Source organism: Leucopleurus acutus, assembly GCF_964270905.1.
Source record: "Leucopleurus acutus genome assembly, chromosome: 15".
NCBI classification, from domain to species: Eukaryota; Metazoa; Chordata; class Mammalia; order Artiodactyla; family Delphinidae; genus Leucopleurus; species Leucopleurus acutus.
In genome coordinates this window covers 57,760,113-57,783,105 of record NC_139157.1, presented here as the reverse complement: position 1 = coordinate 57,783,105, position 22,993 = coordinate 57,760,113, and the positions used below count along the sequence as shown (strand labels likewise).

The window sequence follows — 22,993 nt, the reverse complement described above, 5'->3', positions numbered from 1 at the left end:
ATTGTAAGGTGGTCCCCTCTTAGGAGCCTCAAGGGCACTGTTACAGTGGGGCCACAGTGTAGACGGCAAGGTCAAATTCCTTGGTGAGTTTCAGTTGATGGTCAGGGATGGCCATATTCATCAGTGACTAGTTTATAAGATGCTGAAATAACATCCACAACCATGGAGCTCGGGTCTCTTCAGCTATCCCACTGCCTACTGCCTACACAGACAAATATTTTATGTTTCACCTAAGTTAGCATATTAAACTCATTGCATTTGAATGGTTACAGCACTGTTCTAGAGTCACAAGGGCACAACAAGAATGGACACCAGCACACCGTTTTGCCCGCCCTTTTTAATAACATCAATAACATAGGCAAGCCTGTCTAGACTTTTGATGATCCATGTACTCTCCTTAAAGCTCTATTTCAAGGTGCTTTCCATATTGTTGATTCCTTCTGTCACTCTCCTTTGCCCTTGAGGCAGGCGTTTCCAGAAATTTCCACTCAGCAGGATGTAGAGGAAAGGGTTGATGCTGCTGCCGGCATAGCTGAGACAGATGGAGAGGTAATAGCCCATATAGAAAGCCAGCGTGGGCTGCTCTGTCTGTAAGTTCACCAGTTGTATCATGTGATAGGGGGCAGCACTCAGGATAAAGACCGCCACCAGCACCAGCACCGTCTTCGTCAGCTTCATCACTCTCTGCCTTGGAACACTGGGATTGCAGCTGTAGCGGAAACATTTGGAGAGACAGGACACAAACAACCATAGAAATTATGGGACAACAATGTCCCAGAACTTTTTGGACAGTTCAGAATGGCTATGTAGTGAAATGTGAAGCTCATTTTTCTTCTTACTTATTTGGAGCACTGTGAAAATACTCTTTTTCAGCCCTGTGAAAAATTGCCTGAATTTTCCAAAGCTGCAACATTTCGAGAAACAAAGTAAATTACATAGCAGTGAATTATAATCCAAAGTATCAAATAAAGATATATGAATCTGTACTGATATAAATGATTGAATAACATGGGAGAGAAGTGACAAACCTTCTTTACAGAAGAATTCCAAATAATATATGTAGATACTCCCCTTTCCAGGAGACACAGCTTAATTCTCACCCTCCTTTCCCTCTTGAGGGTGGGCTATAATTAGTGACTCGTTTCCAAATAATGGAATAGAGAAAGGGATAAGTAGTCATTTTGAAGTGAAGAAACCTCGTAAACACTACCTTAACCTTAGAGTCTCATCGTGATATGTTATCAGACAAACCGAGACTGGGGGACATTCTACAGGATACCTGACCAGTACTCCTTAAGTACAGTACTTAAGACTACAAGGTTATGAAAAACAAGGAAAGAGTGAGAAACTGTCACAGACCAGAGGAGACTGTGGCGATGTGTCAACTAAATGCAGTGTGGTCCCTTGGATTGAATCCTGGAGCAGAAAGAGGACTTTAATGGAAAAACCAGTGAACTCCAATATAGGGTAGAGTTTAGTTAATAGTGGTGTACTAATGCCATTATCTTTGTTTTGACAAATGCAACATGGTAAGATGTTAATGGGGAAACTGGAGTGAGGAGTATATGGAAACTCTCTGTACTACTTATGCAAGTTTGATGTAAATTTAAAATTTTTCTAAAATACTTAAATTTCCCAAATTTCATCATGTTATGTCATATTTAGACATTAACTAGAAATTTCTCTGGGACATGACAAGCAGATGAATAAGCCTGGGAAATGGCAGCTGAAAATCACTCTAAGATAATGATTCTTCTGCAGTTCATCAGAGTAGGCACCATCATTCCTCTAACTTATTGCATTTTTAGGGATAACTGGACCATATGAACTTTGTTTTATAAGATGCTCTTAGCATTTCTGAGAAAGGTGTTGGGAGCAAAGTGATCTGATTTGGAGAACTGTTTTAAAAGGGTTCAAGCGTCCTCTCCAGCTGTCGATGTCGTAATATTCCATATGGTTCCATTTCAACCTTCTCACCCGTGATACATTTAGAAGCTAATTTTTGTCTATAACTGTGGTTGCTTCTCTTTCCCATTCTAAATAGACCACTCTTTTTTTTTAAAATATAATAGTGTTTATTTATTTTTACTTGTTGACAGTTTGCTTTATTTATGGCTGTGTTGGGTCTTCGTTTCCGTGCGAGGGCTTTCTCTAGTTGTGGCAAGCGGGGGCCACTCTTCATCGTGGTGCGCGGGCCTCTCACTATCGCGGCCTCTCTTGTTGCGGAGCACAGGCTCCAGACGCGCAGGCTCAGTAATTGTGGCTCACGGGCCCAGTTGCTCCGCGGCATATGGGATCTTCCCAGACCAGGGCTCGAACCCATGTCCCCTGCATTGGCAGGCAGATTCTCAACGACTGCACCACCAGGGAAGCCCTAGACCACTCTTTAATAATGTAATAATTCCAAAGAATTTAAAGAAATCAGAAAAAATGTCATGGGCCAATAGAACACCTAAACCTTTGGTACCAGGGTTTGCCACAAATTTTGACTAATGGTGGTTACATTTTTCACATATTCTTTTTTTTTAAATCTTCACAGTGTTACATATGGTGTGTGGGGAAACCCCACAATCTTGTCTTCTCAAAAAAATACAGTAATTTATTCTAAAGACAAATTTTAATAATGATTTTTTTAACCTAACATGTTGTATAATCACTGACTCATTTGAACAACCTGATATGTACAATTTCAAGTGGAAAATAATTTAGATTTATTCATATCGTTTTAGAGACAAGTATCATTAAAGGTCCTTCCTAAGTTTATTGTCTTTAGGTAAGTCTTTGGTTTTATTTAGTCCTAATTAACCGTGTTCTAAGTATTCAAATATTAATGAGATCCTCCTCCCCACACTAAAAAAACCCCCCAAAAATTAAAAGGTTATAAAATATACACAACATCTAGGATATTTACATATGTACACAACTCTGCAAAATGTACAAATAAAACATTTAAATAACAATGCTGATGACAAATACAAAATTATTCTTTAAACAGAGTCTTGAGTTCTGTTTACATTTTTATGAAACCATTACCTCAGTGATTACAATATTTATCACTGAGAGATCCTCAAATAGCTGCTTCAGAACATGACTTATTTTCAGAAAATGCCTTATATAGACATTAATGCCCATATGTCTGAGCTTGGCATGTTTCAAGTGACTAATGCTTAAGCTTCTATTGTAGACATCTTAGATCTCTGAATTGTTCTTTTAACAAATAAAACAAAATAAGGCACACACTTACCATCTGGCAACCTTATTCTGTTGATACATCTCCCAGGTATAGCATAAAATTAAAATATAGCACACCAAAATCAAGGGCAAAGGGAAAAAGAAAGTTGTTATCGTCAAATACAGAGTATACCTGTAAAATGAGAGAGAAGACATGACTGTTACATTCACAACGCTAGGGACTTCTACAGTTTATGATTCTGTGATTTTTCAGGGCCCAGAATAAAAGTGCTTGGGGGAAAAGTTAAGGCTCTCTGGGTACTTTCACATACAGAAGGTCTGCTTTTCATTATTCATAGACAACGACTCTTCTCTAGCCAGCTCTTCTCAGTAGCCAATGCTACTGAGTACTGCAGAGTGGGTGAGGGTGCTTATTATCATTATATTTAGTGTTATTAACAACAACAGGCAACAGGTGGCATTTGTTATGTAGTAGGCACTATTGAGGGTGCTTCACATATTTTAACCCATTGAATCTGTGCACCCCCAGGAGTACAATGCCATTAGCATCTTCATGTTACGGAGGAGGAAACTAAGGCACAGAGGGGTTGAGCGGCTTGCCCAAGGTTACTCAGCTAGTAGGTGGCAGAGGTGAGATTTGAACCCAGATACTCAGGCCAGCTCCAGAGCTCACGCTTGTAACTGAGACTCCAGATGGTCTCTCAAAGGGCACAGAAGAGGACCTGTTGTCAAATCAGCCGGTCATTTTCTCAGTGCTCCACCGGGGGGAACCCTTGGGTGGGCCAACTCTGTTTCTGCCCAGACACCGGGTATCCTCCTTCCGGGGCAAAACCCTTGTGTGGAAGAAGGCAGCTGGCATTGGGTGGGTGTGGACTGGGTGGCAGAGAGAGCGCTCCGGAGCCAGAGGGCCTCTGAACGTAGCACACTAGCCCCATCTCCGTTCACCGTAAGGACTTAATTCTGGCAGGAACAACAGAGGCCAGAACCTCAGAATATCCCTTACCATAGCCAACCGAAAAGAGCAGAAACAGCTGTCGCTGCAAAATAGTCTCTGCTTATGTGACACAGGCCAAAGTCATGTAGTCATATAGTGAGCTTCAGGTCCTGCTCTCCTTTCAGACCGGGTGCGGCCAGGTTAATTTATCAGCCCGCGGTGATTAACTATCATTTCACCTTTAGATGAGCTGACGCTTTCTGTCTGTGAGTGGAGCCACTGCTGTTGTGAGAAATAACGCATAAACAATCATGGTATCGACGTTGCACTCCTCTGGAGATTTTTTTGTTGCTGGATTCGTAGCCTTGCTGGGCCTCTACCTCCATCCCTCTCAGTCTGTGCCTATGTGGTGCAGAAATGACTCATCTATTTGACAAGTGGTAGACTGGGAAAAATGGATCTGCCAGACTGACTTGCCATAATGTATGTAAAAAGCACCTAGCAGAGTACCTGACCCTTAGCAGGCCATCCAAAAATCTTAGTCAGAGATTCTAATGCTGTGTTCAAAATTTCAATCAGAAAAATTTCGAGTTAATTTTTCTTTTCAAATTAAAATGTAATAAATGACTGTGTTGGTTGCTGTATTAGTTTCCTAGAGCTGCTGTAACAAATTACCACACACTGGATGGCTTAAAACAACAGAAATTTACTGTCTCACAGTTCTGGAAGCTGGAAGTCTGAAAGCAAGGTGTTGGCAGGGTTGGTTCCTTTTTGGGGTTTTGGGGAGGGAGTATGGGCTCCAGGACTTTTCTCCTAGCCTCTGGTGGCTTCTGGCAATCCTTGGTGTTCCTTGGCTTATAGACACGTCACTCCAGTCTTTGCCTCTGTCTTCACATGCATCCTCTCTGTGTCTCTTCAAATCTCCCTCTCCTTATCAGGAACCAATCATTGGATTTAGGGCCCACCCTAATCCAGTAAGACCTCATCTCAACTTGATTATATCTGCAAAGACTATTTCTAAATAAGATCGTATTCACAAGCATTGAGAGTTAGAACTTGGATATATCTTTTCGAGGGACGCACGACTCAACCAAACTCCAGCTGCATATTGATACGGTGTGAGTCTCATAACTCCTAGACCCTTTTGGAAAGTCTGCCCCTCCCTTGGTTGCTGTGCTCCTATAGAATCTGGCTGCCATGGATCTTTAAAATCCACATTTAAATATATTTGCACCCACTGAGGCTACATGACTAAACTCAGAATCTTCTTCTAAAGGTTACCCTCTCCTTAAAATCAACCTATCAACTTGATGGTGGGAAGCAGAGAACTAAGTGGGGAGACCGGCCTGAAGAGGATCCCCAAGGACACCCTTCGCGGTTGCTCACGTGTTGACAAGGAGTATGAAGCACTTCGAGATTTAATTCAAGTCTATTCTTCTTAAGTTTTAACAACCTACCAGAGTACATCGTCAGGGGATGTTAAATCAAAGCACAACTCTCAACGCCGTCATTAAATCTGATGACCTTCGAGTAGACCCAGTCAGGCAACGCAAGAATAAAGGAAGCTGCCCAAAGGCCCAGATTGATGCGGCTTGTCTTGTACCTTGTTCTCCAACTCGTCAGTCTCGGTTGGACGAGAGCCAAGTACCTGAAAAGCCGGTTAAGAAGGGTTTGGGAACAATCAATAAAAGCACTGAGCTCCAAGGATGAAAGGTTCATGACAAGAGTAAATTATTAGTATTATTATCCTCCCTGAAGCACACCTCTATCAGGGTGAAAAAAAGTTATATTTTTTAAGAGCTGGCTGGTACCTGTAGAGAAAACAATTCTTGACCCCGTAAGTCTGAATAAACCACTCACTGATACACAGCTGTCACTTACATGAAGACCCTGAAAATGGTAAGATTCTGCTGTGCAAACTTTTTCTTTACAGAGGTGCTTCCCTTGCACAAGAGGCTCTGGAAAACTTTGTCTCTGAATGGGGATTTCCTCCAGGAGGGCAGGACAGGAGGGAGGGTGTACCAATGTGGGACAGGAGGGACGGTGGCTGATGTAGGACAGGAAGGAGGAAAGTGCGTTGGCTGGTGGGAGAATCCCCAGCAGCATGAGATTCAGGCACCTGGGACAGACATCTTGCTCAGATGGCTTTAGAGTTAGTTCCCCAGGCTCTTGGGGGCTTAGTTCACAGAAATCACAGTGAGAATTAACAAACGTGACTAGCAGACAATACAAATTCCTCAGGAAACGTAGGCTGGAGGGGGGATGTGGACTAATATCATGGGGAAGGGGTTCTCTCTTTTCTTTTTTTCTACTTTGATCCAGAAAAAAGGATAATCATTAATCAACCTTGAAATCCTGATATATCAAACATATTTGGTCCTCCAGCAAATCCAAGAATAATTTTTCAGACGCAGCTGAAAGCTAAAGCATGAAAAAGAGAGCTCAGATCCAGAGGAGGTATTTGAGAAAGCACAGTTTTGCTGGCAGTCGGGGGTGTAGGAAAGCAGCATCAGTAGACATTAAACAAATGTCAAATGTGGTCAATGGTCCTTTAATTTTCTCCAAGATTTTGTAGAGCTACTTAAGGAAGATTTATGAAAATGGAAAATTCTCCGTCTCCTTGCTCTTTCAATTTTGCACAAGAGGGAGGACGTTTTGCACTCACTTAGGGGACCCCTTGCCATGCAGGGACAGGCTTGTGACCCCGGGTGCCTCAGCCACCCCTCCTTCCCCACACTGCACCTGCGTTACCTGTCGCCAAGGAGAGAAAGCTCCCTTCCCTTCCTGCTGAGGAAGGGAATGAGGTAATGATTGTACAGCAACCCTGCCATCATTCTGTCTGGGATTAAAGATGATGGAGTCACGGCATCAATCGGTTAGGGAATCTTCTCTCATCATCTCCCCAACTGAAAACCCTTCGATGGCCTTTCTTTCTCTTTTAGATAAAATTCAGAATTCTCACCGTGACCCTTGATGTCTTTCTCCCTCCGGCCCTCCCTGTCACTCAGGCTGAAGTTTGTGCAAGTCTCTCCCTGGCCTTCCTTCAAACTCTGTCTCTTTCAGCGTCAGGTACATGCTGTTCTACCCGCCTGGCAGGACGTGCCTCTCCTTCCTCCCGCTTCTACTCTGAGTCCCCATTTAGGTCTCCCTCTCGGAGAAGCTTCCCTTGACCACTCGCTCTATACGAGGGCCCATGACTATAAATGCGGATTGTGGGGCAACTCTACTTTTCCTTCTAGTAGGTATCATTGTGTGGAAATACACATTTACCCGTGTGACTCTTCACGGTGTAATGTCTGTCTACACCTCTGGAATGGAAGCCCCACGAAGGCAGGAGCCTTGGCTATTAGTTTAATGCTGCTGTACCTCCTGTGTCTGGCATCGTTCCTGTCATACGGTCTGTGCTCAATAAATATTTGGTAAATGAATGAATGGGGAATTTTGGCTCCTACTTCCTGACTTTGTTGTTGTTCCAGAAAATTTACTAAAGAAAGTAACCACTAATGAAAATCTAGGTAGCTTTCACCTAGAGGCAAATATTTTTCATATTTTGGATGTTTATAGAATTTTTTTTGTGTTGCTTTAAAGGTAGGAGCCCTCTCTTAAAATATTCCACACACTTGCAGTTATTAATTAATCAGAGAAAGAAAAATGAAAGAGTTATGGGAAACACTTCAGTTTTATGATCCATTAAATTGACAATTCAAATAAATGTATAAACAATAAGGCATACTGGTGGCACTGACATTAAGTGCTGGCATTGCAGAGAAAACTTCATTTCTGTTTTACAGAATGATAGATTTTGTTGAATTTTTGTGAATTTAGTAGAGTTAGAACTGCAAGAAATGCCAGGGGCTGGGGGAAAGGTTCAGTTTTACAAAATCTTTATTTGTCTCTGGCCACGTGATCCTCTAAAGTGAGGGCAGGGAGAAGGATAAAGGCCTGAATGTCTTAATTTGAAAGTAAAATTTTAGCATTCTGTGTCCATAAGGTTAAAAGAAAAATACACACTATTCAGTTGTGTAAGATACACACACACACATACACTCAGAAAAAACCTGTGAACATTAGGAAATGTTCTGTGGTCTGTTCTAAGGCAGACAATGTGCTTTCACTTTATTTGCAGTCAGAGGTTTACCGAAGGGGTACAGTTTCCCCGCTTTAAAGAAAAAGCCGATACTCTCCTGCCTTCATGGTATGTACATGGTATGAAGAAGCTTTTCTCCTTCTGAGAATGGGATCACGATGGTGAGGACTATCCTTTAGGTTGCTTTTCTGCAGTGGTTCCTGCCCCGCGCAGGGCTCTGGTGTTGGAACCCTGGCAAGCTCACCAGGCTTTACTCCACACACCATCAGCATTGGTGGCATAAGCTGAACTAACCAGATCGATCTGCCCGGCATGCAGATTAAAAAATGTGAAGCTAAGTATAAGTTGAGAAGTATACTCTACATATTTTGATAATTCTTTTGTAGAAAAGCAGCAGGATATAAAAACTGCATTAAATGTTACCATCATTATTCACGTCTGAATAATAATGATCCAGGGAATGACGTGTATGGACCCCGCTATTCCTTTGTTTATCCATCTGAAGAACTGCTCATCCCTTCCCGACCCCAAAGGCCCACTTGGAAGGGTAAGAGAGGCAGAGCTCAGGAAAGAGTCCTTGATGGACTCAGGGAAATTTAACACAGCCCTCAAGACTGACATTCACTCATTCATTCATCAGTAGTTTTTGAGCACCCATGTGCCAGGCACTGTTACACAGACACTAGTGTAGTGACCAAAGATCCTGCCTTTGTGGAGTTTACGTTTGATGATCAGGGAAGGCTAGACAAAAACAACACACATGCATATCTTTGTACATGAAATATATTAACATATGTAATATATTCGAAGCAAGGGAGAAAGAAAAAGTAGATCAGAGCAAGGGGGACCAAGTGTGCTGGGTTGGGCTTGGGGTGGGAAGAAGGTGGATAGAGATTTCAAGTGGGTTGCTCTGTTGTGCTTTCTACTGTTGTCTTCAGGGCTTGTTTCTGTTTGGGGAATGCTGCTAAGAGCTGGTGTGGAAGTCCTGCCATCTGGGTGATGCAGGGCACATCCTAGCTTGCATGCTTCCTAAAGAAACCAGGTGGTGAGGTAGTTGCCAGCTACCTGCCATCTCCAGAGTTGGACAGCCTGCCTCTGAACTGGGCTCCATCACTCACTGGCTCCACAGGCTCTGGCCATCACCATTATCTCCTTGAATAACATTAGCTTACATGGGTGGAGAATCTGGCTTTGGCATGTTCTGGGATACAGTCCAACAAATTTCTAATGATGTAAATGGCAGTATTTGCATTAACCAATCATAATGATGAGTATAAAGGATGGTCCTCCTGGTACTCTGACTTCTCTTCATAGCTGTTTAAGAGCCCACTACTCCACTGATTCCTTTAAGCTGCTAGGTGATAACAAGGGTGTGTGAGACATTGAACTTACCAGAAAGAGCCCTAGACAAGGAGTGAGGAGACCTACTTCAGTTCTCAGCTCTGCCACTGACTCTCTATATGCCTTTAGCAAATCCCCTCACTTCTGAGGACCTCTGCTTCCTTCTTGCAAGAATGATGGGTGGTGGTGGGGCATTCATTCTGGTCTCCAATATTTCATGATTTTATGGTCTTTTTTTTTTTAACATCTTTATTGGAGTATAATTGCTTTACAATGGTATGTTAGTTTCTGCTTTATAACAAAGTGAATCAGTTATACATATACATATGTTCCCATATCTCTTCCCTCTTGCATCTCCCTCCCTCCCACCCTCCCTATCCCACCCCTCCAGGCAGTCTATGGTCTTTTTTTTTTCTTGCAGTCAATTGTAAATAAAACTGAGATAGAAAAAATGATTGGGAAAAAGGAGATGTTTAGTGTTTTAAGTTTTCCATGAAAAAAATTGACCTCTGTGAAAGTTGGAAAAATATTACCTGATCTGTCCTACAATGAAACAAACAAAGGAAGAGGAACTTTGCTATTACAAACCAGCACTGATGTTGCTTAAGTTGGGATGACCTTGGGGAAGTACAGGCATCTCTGAATTATGTTAATGTATTTCATAGTCTCTTCACTTACCTGTCCACACTCATTACAGTCATGATGGCACTACAGGCAAACTGGTTGCAGGTATCCAGGGATGTGATGTTGGTGCAGAGAGGCCCCCCAAACACCCACTGTCCTCCCCGGGCCCACTGGTGAATAAGAAAAGGCATTCCCATGATGTGGACCAGATCAGCCACAGCCAGGTTGCAGATATAAATGTCAGGAATTGTTTTTTTTCCTGGACCTGAAAGAAATGGAGGGAAACCCGAGGATTGACATTGAAAGTACACACCTTTAATTTATGCCATCTCTTACAGATTTTCAATTGCTAACATTATTTTAAAAGTTAAAAGGAAACCGTCACAAATGCACATATGAATGCTTGTGTATATTCAGACGTTTTGAACTATTTGATAACTAACTGCAGTGGTTTAAAAATATGTCCACAACTTCTTTGATATTGCTTTCAAGAGCGGGGGCCTAGGGCTTCCCTGGTGGCACAGTGGTTGAGAGTCCGCCTGCCGATGCAGGGGACACGGGTTTGTGCTCCGGTCCGGGAAGATCCCACATGCCGCAGAGCGGCTGGGCCCGTGAGCCATGGCCGCTGAGCCTGCGCGTCCGGAGCCTGTGCTCCGCAACGGGAGAGGCCACAACAGTGAGAGGCCCGTGTACTGCAAAAAAAAAAAAAGAGCGGGGGCCTAATTCCCTCCCTTTGAGTGTGGGTTGAACTTAGTAACTCACTTCTAACGAATAGGATGTGGTGGAATTGACAGTGTGACATTCAAAATTTGGACATAAAGGAATGGTGGGGTTTTCTCCTTGCTCTCTCTTGTATCACTTTCTCCGGGGGAAGCCAGGTGCTGTCTTGTGAGGTTACTCAACAGCACCGTGAAGAGGTCCATGTGGAAAGGAACTGAGGCCTCCTGCCAACAACCAGTACCAACCTGCCAGACCTGTGAGTGAGCTCCCTTGGAGTAGATGCTCCAGACCTAGCCAAGCCTTTAGATAGTCCTCTAAAGATGGACAGACAGCTTGACTGCGACTTTTGAGAGACCCTGAGCCAGAACAACCCAGCTAAGCTGCTCTTGGATTCCTGACCCTCAAAACTGTGTGAGAGGGACTTCCCTGGTGGCACAGTGGTTGGGAGTCCACCTACCAATGCAGGGGACACGGGTTCGATCCCTGGTCCAGGAAGATCCTACATGCCACAGAGCAGCTGAGCCCGTGCACCACAACTACTGAGCCTGCACACCTGGAGCCTGTGCACCGCAACAAAGGGGGGCCGCCACGATGAGAGGCCCGTGCACCGCAGCGAAGAGTGGCCTTGCTCGCTGCAACTGGGGAGGGCCCGTGTGCCGCAGCGAAGACCCAATGCAGCCAAAAATAAATAAATAAAAATTAAAAAAACAAACAAACAAAAAACTGTGTGAGATAACAAATGTTGATTGTTTTAAGTCACTAAGTTCTGAAGTAATTTCTACATAGCAACAAATTATACCAACTCTAAACTCACTCAGGCAAAAGACTTTGTCTTTACCTAGCCCTAGCACCAAATATAGCTGAATAGGGAAAATAAATGTTTCCATCTTGCAATGTTTTTTTTCCCCCACTGAAGCTGTAAGTTCAAATCCTAACTGAGGCCATTGTTAAAACAATTTTCGACCATTACTTAGAAATATTCCAATAAAATTTAACTCAATAGAAAAGACTATTAATTAAGACCCTGAAATCCAGAGTGTGGAGTAGAAATCTGAAACGAGTGAATTGGTGGAGGGCACTGAGAAACATCTCCTGTCAAATGTTGGGGGAAGTGAAGGCAAAATAATTTTCTGAGAGCAGAAATTGAATTTAAAATTCAGTTGCTCCCTATCTTCAAAGAGTTGGGGCATTCAGTAATAAACAGGTATCATCTTTATCGGGGAGATGCTATTTATTAATTCAACAAACGTTTTATTGAGCACCAATTATATGTCAGGCATAATATTGTGCTTTGGGCTGCAAAGCTAAATCGCCTAGAAAGTCTAACATCAAGGAGCTTATAGTCTAGACGTGTAATAAATGATCACATTATAACGTGATGAAAGAAAGCTAGAGAAAGCACAAGGAGCGCATACAAATGGGCCTCTACCCCCTCCCCTGGGGGCAGTCAAGGCAGATTTCTTGGCAGAAGTGACATCTGTGTTGAGGACAGATAAGAATTTAAGTAGCACATAAGAATTAGCCCTAAGATTGTGCCACAATTATTAGTTCACCCTGGATCCAGGTCTATCGCTCTGTTGTTTGGAAGCTAGTGTGTGTCTTCATTATTCAGGGACTGCAAATTCTACAGCCTGTGAACTTAATATTTAAGCCATCAAAGGCTCATGTGAGGCATCAGTCAGGGCCAGGATATTTTACCCAGGCCATGGCAGCACACACTATATGGGGGAGTTACTGCTGTGAGTCCTTATTCAGCAACCACACTTTGGGTATTGTTGATGCCACTAATACAGCAGGTTGGTTCCTTGTCCCCAGGACGTTGGTGGCTCATATCAGAAAGACCAAGAAGGAGAAGAGACTTGAGAAAAAAAACATGTCAACCAAAAGAGATGCTAAATGACTGTCCTTGGTCTCTAATCCTTGTCCTCACCAGACCATTGGGAGTAGGAGATGGAGAGGGCTCAGGGGAGAGGAACTGATATTAGAGGTCAGCTGGAAGGAGTTCCACGCTAAAAAACAGAAACAGAAGCAAAGGGACTTCCCTGGTGGCGCAGTGGTTAAGAATCCGCCTGCCAATGCAGGGGACACAGGTTCGAGCCCTGGTCCGGGAAGATCCCACATGCCGTGGAACAACTAAGTCCGTGCGCCACAACTACTGAGCCCGTGAGCCACAATTACCAAAGCCTGTGTGCCTAGAGCCCATGCTCCACAACAAGAGAAGCCACTGCAATGAGAAACCCGCTCACTGCAATGAAGAGTAACCCCTGTTCGCCAGAGCTAAAGAAAGCCAGCGCACGACAACAAAGACCCAGCACAACCAAAAATAAATAAATAAAAATAAATTAAAAAACACAAAGAAAGCAAAAACAATAATAAAAAACCCTATAAATCTTTGCCTATTAAGTAGATGTTATTTCCATTTGAATTGGGGTATAAACCACAAGTGGTTGCTTAGGTCCTAACTGCAGCAATTAGATCCATGACCCTTGCTCTCCTCCAGGTAGGCACCCATCATTTACTGATAATGAATTATGGAAATTCCTTTGTTGAGGACAGTGCATGCCATTAACTGGAAATACAAAAGAATAAAATAAAAGTGTTTCTACATGATACTCTGTATAGCAAAAGCCAATTCTGAAGCCAATGATATATTTATCTGGGCATAAGGTACTAGGGTAATAAAACTAACACATTATATTTATTATTACTTTTTTAAACTGAAAGTGACTGCATAGAAATTAAAAATAATTAAATAGAAATGGTAAAATTTCTAACTATACCACTTGCATTCTTTTCTTAGGTCTAATTTATCTTCAGATTTCATGTTACCAGACTTCATTAGATTTCTGTCTCTCATGAACCAAACACTAAAAAAAATATGTAAATCAGTGATCATTTCAGCTAACGTGTTTTTCATGTGGTTAATATGGCCATATCTAAATGCTATGATAAATTAAGGTATACCACAATCCCATACAATAAATGATAGAGTTGTTACAAATCATACTTTGGAAGAATATTTAATCAAATGGAAAAGTACTTATTAAGTAAAAAAAAAAAAATCAACTATGTACGTAGTATGACCCCAAATTTATTTAGACATTTGTCTAAAAACATGCTGAAATAATATGTCACAGTAATCCCAGTGATTATCCACTTGGTAGTAGTAGTATGACTGATTGCGACTTTATTCTTTGTATTTTTTAATGTTTAAAAAGATTCTATTAAAAACATGTTTACCTTTTGCAATCAGAAACAGCGATATATGCAATGGGTTAAATAAAACTAAAAAAATATGTATAACCTCACACAAGCAGGATGATGCCTTGCTGATCAGCCTACTCTCAAGCCCACTTTTCACCCTTCTGCACTTTGTTCCTAGGTCTTCTTGCCAACTGGCGTTTGTTTTGTTTTGGCCAATAGGAAGCACTATTGGAGGGAAATTGGAGGGTAAGATGAGAGGAGAGGCCAGGGTATTTCCTTCCCCTCTCTGCTGTTGGCATCTCTGGCGGTGGCTGCATCCCGCCCATGGCTCCACCTTCCTCCTGCAGTTCCCGCTCCATGGTCCCAGATCCCACTGTGGCTACAGCTCCCACCAGGCAGCCCAAACTTCCAAGATCTGTAAAAACCACTTTTTTTCCCTCCATTCAGCTCAGGGCCAGGAGAAGGGTGGTGGTGTTGGGGCAGAGGATGGTGGTAGGACATGGTAGTACCTTCCTAATTTTGTTTATCTCTGGGTTGCCTCACGAGTCCTTGTTTGGCATTTAACTCTAGTTAAATTATATTCCTATTGTGAGTGTAAAAATTAATAAACAGAAACCTCAATTAAAATGGAGTCAGGAGGCCAGAAGCGGGGAGCTCTCATGCCCTATGATAGCAGAGATCAACAGAAGAAAGACTTCTTGCCTGGCAGGAGCTTAGCCAATGAGAGACTGTCACCACTCAGCCAGTGACAAGCCACTATATTTTGAACTCTCAATTTCTCCAATGGACTCTGTTTACTACAGCCCTCCCAACTTCCTTTTCCCCCTCTGTAAAAGAATCCTCCTCTCTCTGTTGGGTGGCACTTGCATGTGGCTTGCCATAGTTGCAGATCCCCAATTGCAATACTTTGCTGATCTTGAGTAAACTAATTTCTGCTTCAGAAATAACTGGTAGTTCATTTGTTTAAGGTCAGCATGAGGCAACACCAATGGATTAGTAGTGATTTCATAAAGCACTGTGCTGAGAAGAATTGTGAGTCATCACACAGGCGCTACTAAAGGACAGATCTGTGTGATTAGACATGACTGCCAAGGGTGGGAGAGTTTAGAGTAGAGTGACGTATTTGCCAACCCAGCTCTAGATACACAGTGTAAGATATATAAAGAGAACCTAATTGGAAATTCTAGTTTCATTTCTGTGCCCTCACTTATTGTGTCCTTGGGGAAGACATTCAACCCCTTTATACTCCAGAGCTGTCTTGGTGCATTGGACCATAGCAACAAGGGTCTCCAATCAACTTTCCAGTTCATTTGAACAGATGTGACTGGGAGGTTTTGTAGCATCTAAAGCATAGGGTATGTGTACAGCAAGGGTGTAGGTCAACTCCAACTCCAGCTGGCACCCTGAGAATGGTATAGGGCTGGGTCAGAAGGAGCACTAAGCTGAGTGGGAAAAAAGAAGAGGCCTTGTTCTAAGCATTTCCCATCTCTGTCTTAGCAACTGGTATTCCATCATTAGACCATTAGTATTCATTCAGGAACACTCACTCTTCTTCCTGTAATCTCTGTATAAAATGTAGACACCATGGGGAGGGGTTAAAAAGTAAGATGTTTCAGTAATTCATGATTTAGTGTAAATTAGTTGACTTGACAGCCAGTTGAGGGCAGGGAATGAAAGAATGGGAACGTTTTGTTTGTAGGGAGACAAGGCATCCTTTAGAGAGCCGCTGCCCACTCAAAGCCGTCTGTCAGTAGACAGGAGAAAGATATGTCCAAAACATGGGGGTGGGGGACCGACGGAGAGAAACATCATCGCCTTTATTGAAGGAGTTTCCCAGGACCCACTGTGGCCATGGACAATAGTTGAGTAATGGGGCTGAGTTCATAAGTCTCTCTCCCAAGAGCAAAAGGGGAAAATTTTACGTTTTAATTGGCCCAGTTTTCCTCCTACATTTTAAGATCTGGCTTCCTTTAGACCGCTGTGAATTTAAAGTATGACTGAGTAGTAATGATCTGGCTTCACTACTTTATAGTCACACTCCTAATGCACAAATCGATTCTTAAAAAAAAAAAAAACCACATAGGACACCTTATGCTGGAAGCTCCACCTTCCGTAAATCTATTCTTCCATACATTTTTGTAGTCTTCCTTTGGCAAAGTCAGAAGTTAGTTCATTTCTTGCTTTCCAGCATCACTAATGATCTTACTACTGTTCTATTCATTCTCTTTTGATACAAGTATTTATCATAAATGGGAAAGTCCTAAATCTTCTTTAAATGCATCTAGTTCTCCTTATTTTTAGTGTAGTCTTCATAGTTTGAGCAATCTATATGTTAAGAAGGTAACAAATAAAAGATCATGGCATAGCCAGACTCATCAAGAAAAAAAGGGATAAGACTCAAATCAATAGTTAGGAATGAAAAAGGAGAAGTAACAACTGACACTGCAGAAATACAAAGGATCATGAGAGATTACTACAAGCAACTCTATGCCAATAAAATGGACAACCTGGAAGAAATGGACAAATTCTTAGAAATGCACAACCTGCTGAGACTGAACCAAGAAGAAATAGAAAATATGAACAGACCAATCACAAGCACTGAAATTGAAACTGTGATTAAAAATCTTCCAACAAACAAAAGCCCAGGACCAGATGGCTTCACAGGTGAATTCTATCAAACATTTAGAGAAGAGCTAACACCTATCCTTCTCAAACTCTTCCAAAATATAGCAGAGGGAGGAACACTCCCAAACTCATTCTATGAGGCCACCATCACCCTGATATCAAAACCAGACAAAGATGTCACAAAGAAAGAAAACTACAGGTCAATATCACTGATGAACATAGATGCAAAAATCCTCAACAAAATACTAGCAAACAGAATCCAACAGCACATTAAAAGGATCATACACCGTGATCAAGTGGGGTTTATTCCAGGAATGCAAGGATTCTTCAATATAGGCAAATCAATCAACGTGATACACCATATTAACAAATTGAAGGAGAAAAACCATATGATCATCTCAATAGATGCAGAGAAAGCTTTTGACAAAATTCAACACCATTTATGATAAAAACCCTGCAGAAAGTAGGCAAAGAGGGAACTTTCCTCAACATAATAAAGGCCATATATGACAAACTCACAGCCAACATCATCCTCAATGGTGAAAAACTGAAACCATTTCCACTAAGATCAGGAAAAAGGCAAGGTTGCCCACTCTCACCACTATTATTCAACATAGTTTTGTAAGTTTTAGCCACAGCAATCAGAGAAGAAAAAGAAATAAAAGGAATCCAAATCGGAAAAGAAGAAGTAAAGCTGTCACTGTTTGCAGATGACATGATACTCTACATAGAGAATCCTAAAGATGCTACCAGAAAACTACTAGAGCTGATCAATGAATTTGGTAAAGTAGCATGATACAAAATTAATGCACAGAAATCTCTGGCATTCGTATACACTAATGATAAAAAATCTGAAAGTGAAATTAAGAAAACACTCCCATTTACCACTGAAACAAAAAGAATAAAATATCTAGGAATAAACCTACCTCAGGAGACAAAAGACCTGTATGCAGAAAATTATAAGACACTGATGAAAGAAATTAAAGATGATACAAATAGATGGAGAGATATACCATGTTCTTGGATTGGAAGAATCAACATTGTGAAAATGACTATACTACCCAAAGCAATCTACAGATTCAATGCAATCCCGATCAAACTACCACTGGCATTTTTCACAGAACTAGAACAAAAAAGTTCACAATTTGTATGGAAACACAGAAGACCCCGAATAGCCAAAGCAATCTTGAGAATGAAAAATGGAGCTGGAGGAATCAGGCTCCCTGACTTCAGACTATACTACAGAGCTACAGTAATCAAGACAATATGCTACTGGCACAAAAACAGAAATATAGATCAATGGAACAGGATAGAAAGCCCAGAGATAAACCCATGCACATATGGTCACCTTATCTTTGATAAAGGAGGCAAGAATATACAATGGAGAAAAGACAGCCTCTTCAATAAGTGGTGCTGGGAAAACTGGACAGGTACATGTAAAAGTATGAAATTAGAACACTTCCTAACTCCATACACAAAAATAAACTCAAAATGGATTAAAGACCTAAATGTAAGGCCAGACACTATCAAACTCAGAGGAAAACATAGGCAGAACACTCTATGACCTAAATCACAGCAAGATCCTTTTTGACCCACCTCCTAGAGAAATGGAAATAAAAACAAAAATAAACAAATGGGACCTAATGAAACTTAAAGCTTTTGCACAGCAAAGGAAACCATAAACAAGACCAAAAGACAACCCTCAGAATGGGAGAAAATATTTTCAAGTGAAGCAACTGACAAAGGATTAATCTCCAAGATTTACAAGCAGCTCATGTGGCTCAATAACAAAAAAACAAACAACCCAATCCAAAAATGGGCTGAAGACCTAAACAGACATTTCTCCAAAGAAGATATACAGATTGCTAACAAACACATGAAAGAATGCTCAACATCACTAATCATTAGAGAAATGCAAATCAAAACTACAATGAGATATCATCTCATACCGGTCAGAATGGCCAACATTAAAAAATCTGGAAACAGTAAATGCTGGAGAGGGTGTGGAGAAAAGGGAACACTCTTGCACTGTTGGTAGGAATGTAAATTGATACAGCCACTATGGAGAACAGTATGGAAGTTCCTTAAAAAACTAAAAATAGAACTACCATATGACCCAGCAATCCCACTACTGGGCATATACCCTGAGAAAACCATAATTCAAAAAGAGTCATGTACCAAAATATTCATTGCAGCTGTATTTACAATAGCCAGGATATGGAAGCAACCTAAGTGTCCATCATCGGATGAATGGATAAAGAAGATGTGGCACATATATACAATGGAATATTACTCAGCCATAAAAAGAAACAAAACTGAGTTATTTGTAGTGAGGTGGATGGACCTTGAGTCTGTCATACAGAGTGAAGTAAGTCAGAAAGAGAAAAATAAATAGTCTATGCTGACACATATATGTGGAATCTAAGGGGAAAAAAAAAAAAGGTCGTGGAGAACCTAGGGATAAGATGGGAATAAAGACACAGGCCTACTAGAGAATGGACTTGAGGATATGGGGAGGGGGAAGCGTAAGCTGTGACAAAGTGGGAGAGTGGCATGGACATATATACACTACCAAACGTAAAATGGATAGCTAGTGGGAAGTAGCCGCATAGCACAGGGAGATCAGCTCGGTGATTTGTGACCGCCTGGAGGGGTGGGATAGGGAGGGTGGGAGGGAGGGAGACACAAGAGGGAAGAGATATGGGAACATACGTATATGTATAACTGATTCACTTTGTTATAAAGCAGAAACGAACACACCATTGTAAAGCAATTATACTCCAATAAAGATGTTAAAAAAAATAAAAAGAAAAATAAAAGATCATGGCAAGGCATGATAAAAATATTAATATAAATTGTCTTACATTTTTTGGAGAGCAATTAAAAAAACTGTTAGATAAATTCCAAGCTGAAAAAAACTAAAACTAATTTACTTTCAAATGACTTTTGAGAGATTAATAAATTTTTGAAGAGTAATTTGCAAAGAAAAATATCAACATCCTAGCAATAAAAATAAATTAAGTTGCTTCAGATGTTTTTTAAAAGATTAAAGGATTCATCTTAAAAGCTCCATTAACATATATCTTCTCACTTATTATCTATAAAATTGTAATGGTATGAAGAAGTAGCAGATTTTTCACAATCATTGCAAGTAAATTTGTCAGTATTATGGCTCAGGTTTTCTCTCTTTTTTTTTTTTCCAGTTTAATGACTATTTGCTTTATGTTGAGAATCTGTCTCTGGGAATTATAGCTCAGTATTGACTTTTAGAAGAATTCACATTCCACATTTCTTTTTTTTTTTTCAAGCTTTGTCTCTGTATGAGTGGGTGGAATCAGGCCATTGTCTATTGGTGTAACTTGAGGGGGACCAAGAAGTTTCTCTGGCTCCAGATATTTCAACAGCCTGTCACAGGGCCTGAATTTCACACTGACCAGTCTTTGCATATAAAAGGTGTCTGTAAAAATGCAACCATTTCTGGAGGGCTACACCTTCTAAGGACTTGGTTTCTCAACAGTGGGACCAAGGCTCTCAGGCATGAGGCACACTGCTTGTATCTTTAGGAGGGGACAGCAAAAATACTGAGGGGCAAGAGAGAAAGATGGAAGGAGAAGTGAGCAGGTGCAACAGACAAACAGGGTGAGCTGGAAACATTCCCAGGTCTCTGACTGTTAACTTTCTACTTCACATTATTGCCTCCTGAGGCTTTCTGAGAATATTTGATTACTTTCATCTCTGTTCCTGGAACTTGTTCTTTGAATCACCTTTTTTCACCCACTTGTTTTTAATATCTTGTATTATTTTTCAAATGAGTTAATGTATTTAAATCTTGTCTTCTCCAGTAAACCATGAACTTTTTAGAGTCAGATGCTGCCATATTTCTTTGGTATTTACATAACTCTTAGAATAGCTCTGGGCATGCAATAGGTGTTTAGTAATACATATTGAGTGGAACTGCTTCTAGCACTTACAAAATAATTTTAAATGCTTGATATTCACAAATGGTTTTACAGGACACAGTAAGGAATGTCTGAATTCATTAAGAGTAGAATTCCAGTATACCAAATAAATCTTCAATTATGAATGTCATAAAAAAATGCCATTGATACACTACACTTAACTACACAGATAATGACAATAAAAAGTTGAGAAGCCAGCTGGGGAAAGTGACCAGTGATGAGCTTTCTCAGGGATAGTGAGTGTCATCCTGTCACTCTCCCGAGGGCTGCTCCTGCTTTTAATTGGTCCTGTGAGGATTCTTCCATCCACATGGTAACTCCAACCATCTTTCTAGTTTTGATGATTTGTTTGATGTTATTATTATGGAAGATATAGCCTGGAGTTTAGAATCATGGGATCTGAGTTCAAGTGCTAGGACTGTTACTTACCAGCTGTGTGATGCTAGACAAATTATTTTCTCTCCTGGGCCTCTTTCCTCAAATGAGTATTGCCATTTTGAGGAGTGAATGAGTTTACAACTGTGCTCTGTAAGTGTAATATGCTACACAAAAGTTTGTTGTAGTTATGTGTTAATATAATGCTGAAAACACCTTTTTGGTAGTAAGTTAGAATGTGTTTTATAATTTATAAATATGGACAAAAATCTTTTAAAATCGTGGCTGTAAGTATGATCGGAGACCAGGACAAAATTTTTTTTAACACCTTATGTGTATTAAAACAAGTAAACCTTAAATGTGAAAATCATCGGGATAACAAAGGTATCATGTAGTGATGGGGCATGTGTACACTAACTCTAAATTCATTTTTGTCAAGCCAGTAGAGGACGAGTACAATGGTCCCTCAGTATCCATGAAGGATCGGTTCAGGACAGCTGCCCCCCACCCATACCAACATCCACAGATGCTCAAGTTCCTTATATAAAATGGTGTAGTGTTTGCACATAACCTATACACATTCTCCCTAATATTTTAAATCGTCTCTAGATTACTTATAATACCTAATACTATGTAAATACTCTGTAATTAGTTGTAAATACAATGGAAATGCTATGGAAATAGCTGCCAGGGCATGGTAAATTCAAGCTTTGCTTTTTGGAGCTTTCTGGAATTTTTTGCCACATATTTTTGACGATTGCTTGAACCCCCAGATGTGGAACCCATGGAAACAGAGCCCATGGGTACTGAGGGCTGACTGTAATCTGTTCTTACGCTCCAAGTTAAACCTTAGGCTCTAGGTTTGAGAGGAAGCAGGAAATTAGCTGAATGAAGTGGGGGACATGAAGCAAAGGCGAGAGTTACTAGCGAGCAGGTGCCTCTCAGTTTGGCCCGCACTGGGTGGTCCATACTGAGGGCGGCAGCCCACCACGTATGACTGCCTGAATCTTTGGCAGTAGATCAGGTAGAGTATCTCTCTTGTCTAAGTGAGTGCAAAAGACTCTCTTTTACCAGTCAGGCCAGGTCAGCCTCTTAGGGTAGCTCTTATTGCCGGAAGATAAAATGGTTGCCTTGCAGTTTCAGTTCTTGCCTGGGCTCCACTGCCAGAGATTCTGAGTTAATTGGTCTGGGGTGAAACTCTGTATTAGAATTTTTAAAAGCTCTGTGGTGATTCTTTTTTTAAATTTTTAAATATTTGTTTATTTTTGGCTGCATCAGGGGCATGTGGGATCTTTTATTGCGGTGTGCGGGCTTCTCTCTAGTTGCGGTGTGTGGGCTCAGTAGTTGTGGTGTGCGGGCTCAGTAGTTGTGGTGCACGGACTTAATTGCCCTGCGGCATGTGGGATCTTTGTTCCCCCACCAGGGATCGAACCCGCGTCCCCTGCATTGAAGGCAGATTTTCAGCCACTAGACCACAAGGGAAGTCCCTGTGGTGATTCTAATATGTAGCTAAAAATGAGAATCACCGCTCTAAAAATTCACTGACTCAACAGTAAGCACTGACATTTTGACGTCTGCGACTCAGATGTTACTTAATACATGATGAAAATATCTGTAGAACTTCTTTAATTACCTTAAGCAAATATTTCCAAAACCTGATTTCATTAAGAAAAATCCTACAGGGGGAAAAGGACTCATTGAAGGAGTATAGCATGTCCCTAAATTACAGAAGAGAAAAAGAAGCCCTTACCTTATTATAGTGAATACAGTGAGGATGTTGCCAACCAGCCCCATTGAGCAGATAATCCCAACCATGGAAGGGAGGATGGCTGTATCCACCATGCTGAGGGTTTGATAAGCAAACTCTGGATTCCAGGATTTGTTCAAAAGTTCAGCAGAGGTGTTACAACAGGATGAGTGAAGTGAATTCAT

At 41.2% G+C, this 22,993-nt stretch overlaps 1 protein-coding gene across 1 annotated transcript; it reads right to left on the bottom strand.

The window, feature by feature from the left end:
- Positions 1–405: 405 nt before the first annotated feature.
- Positions 406–22,993, bottom strand: MCHR2 (melanin concentrating hormone receptor 2; the record flags this gene model as incomplete). The annotated part of the gene is given in 7 exon segments (XM_082855393.1): positions 406–709; positions 3,245–3,364; positions 5,584–5,617; positions 5,620–5,774; positions 10,233–10,435; positions 10,437–10,443; positions 22,812–22,993. Coding segments are annotated over 7 exon segments (1,005 nt in total).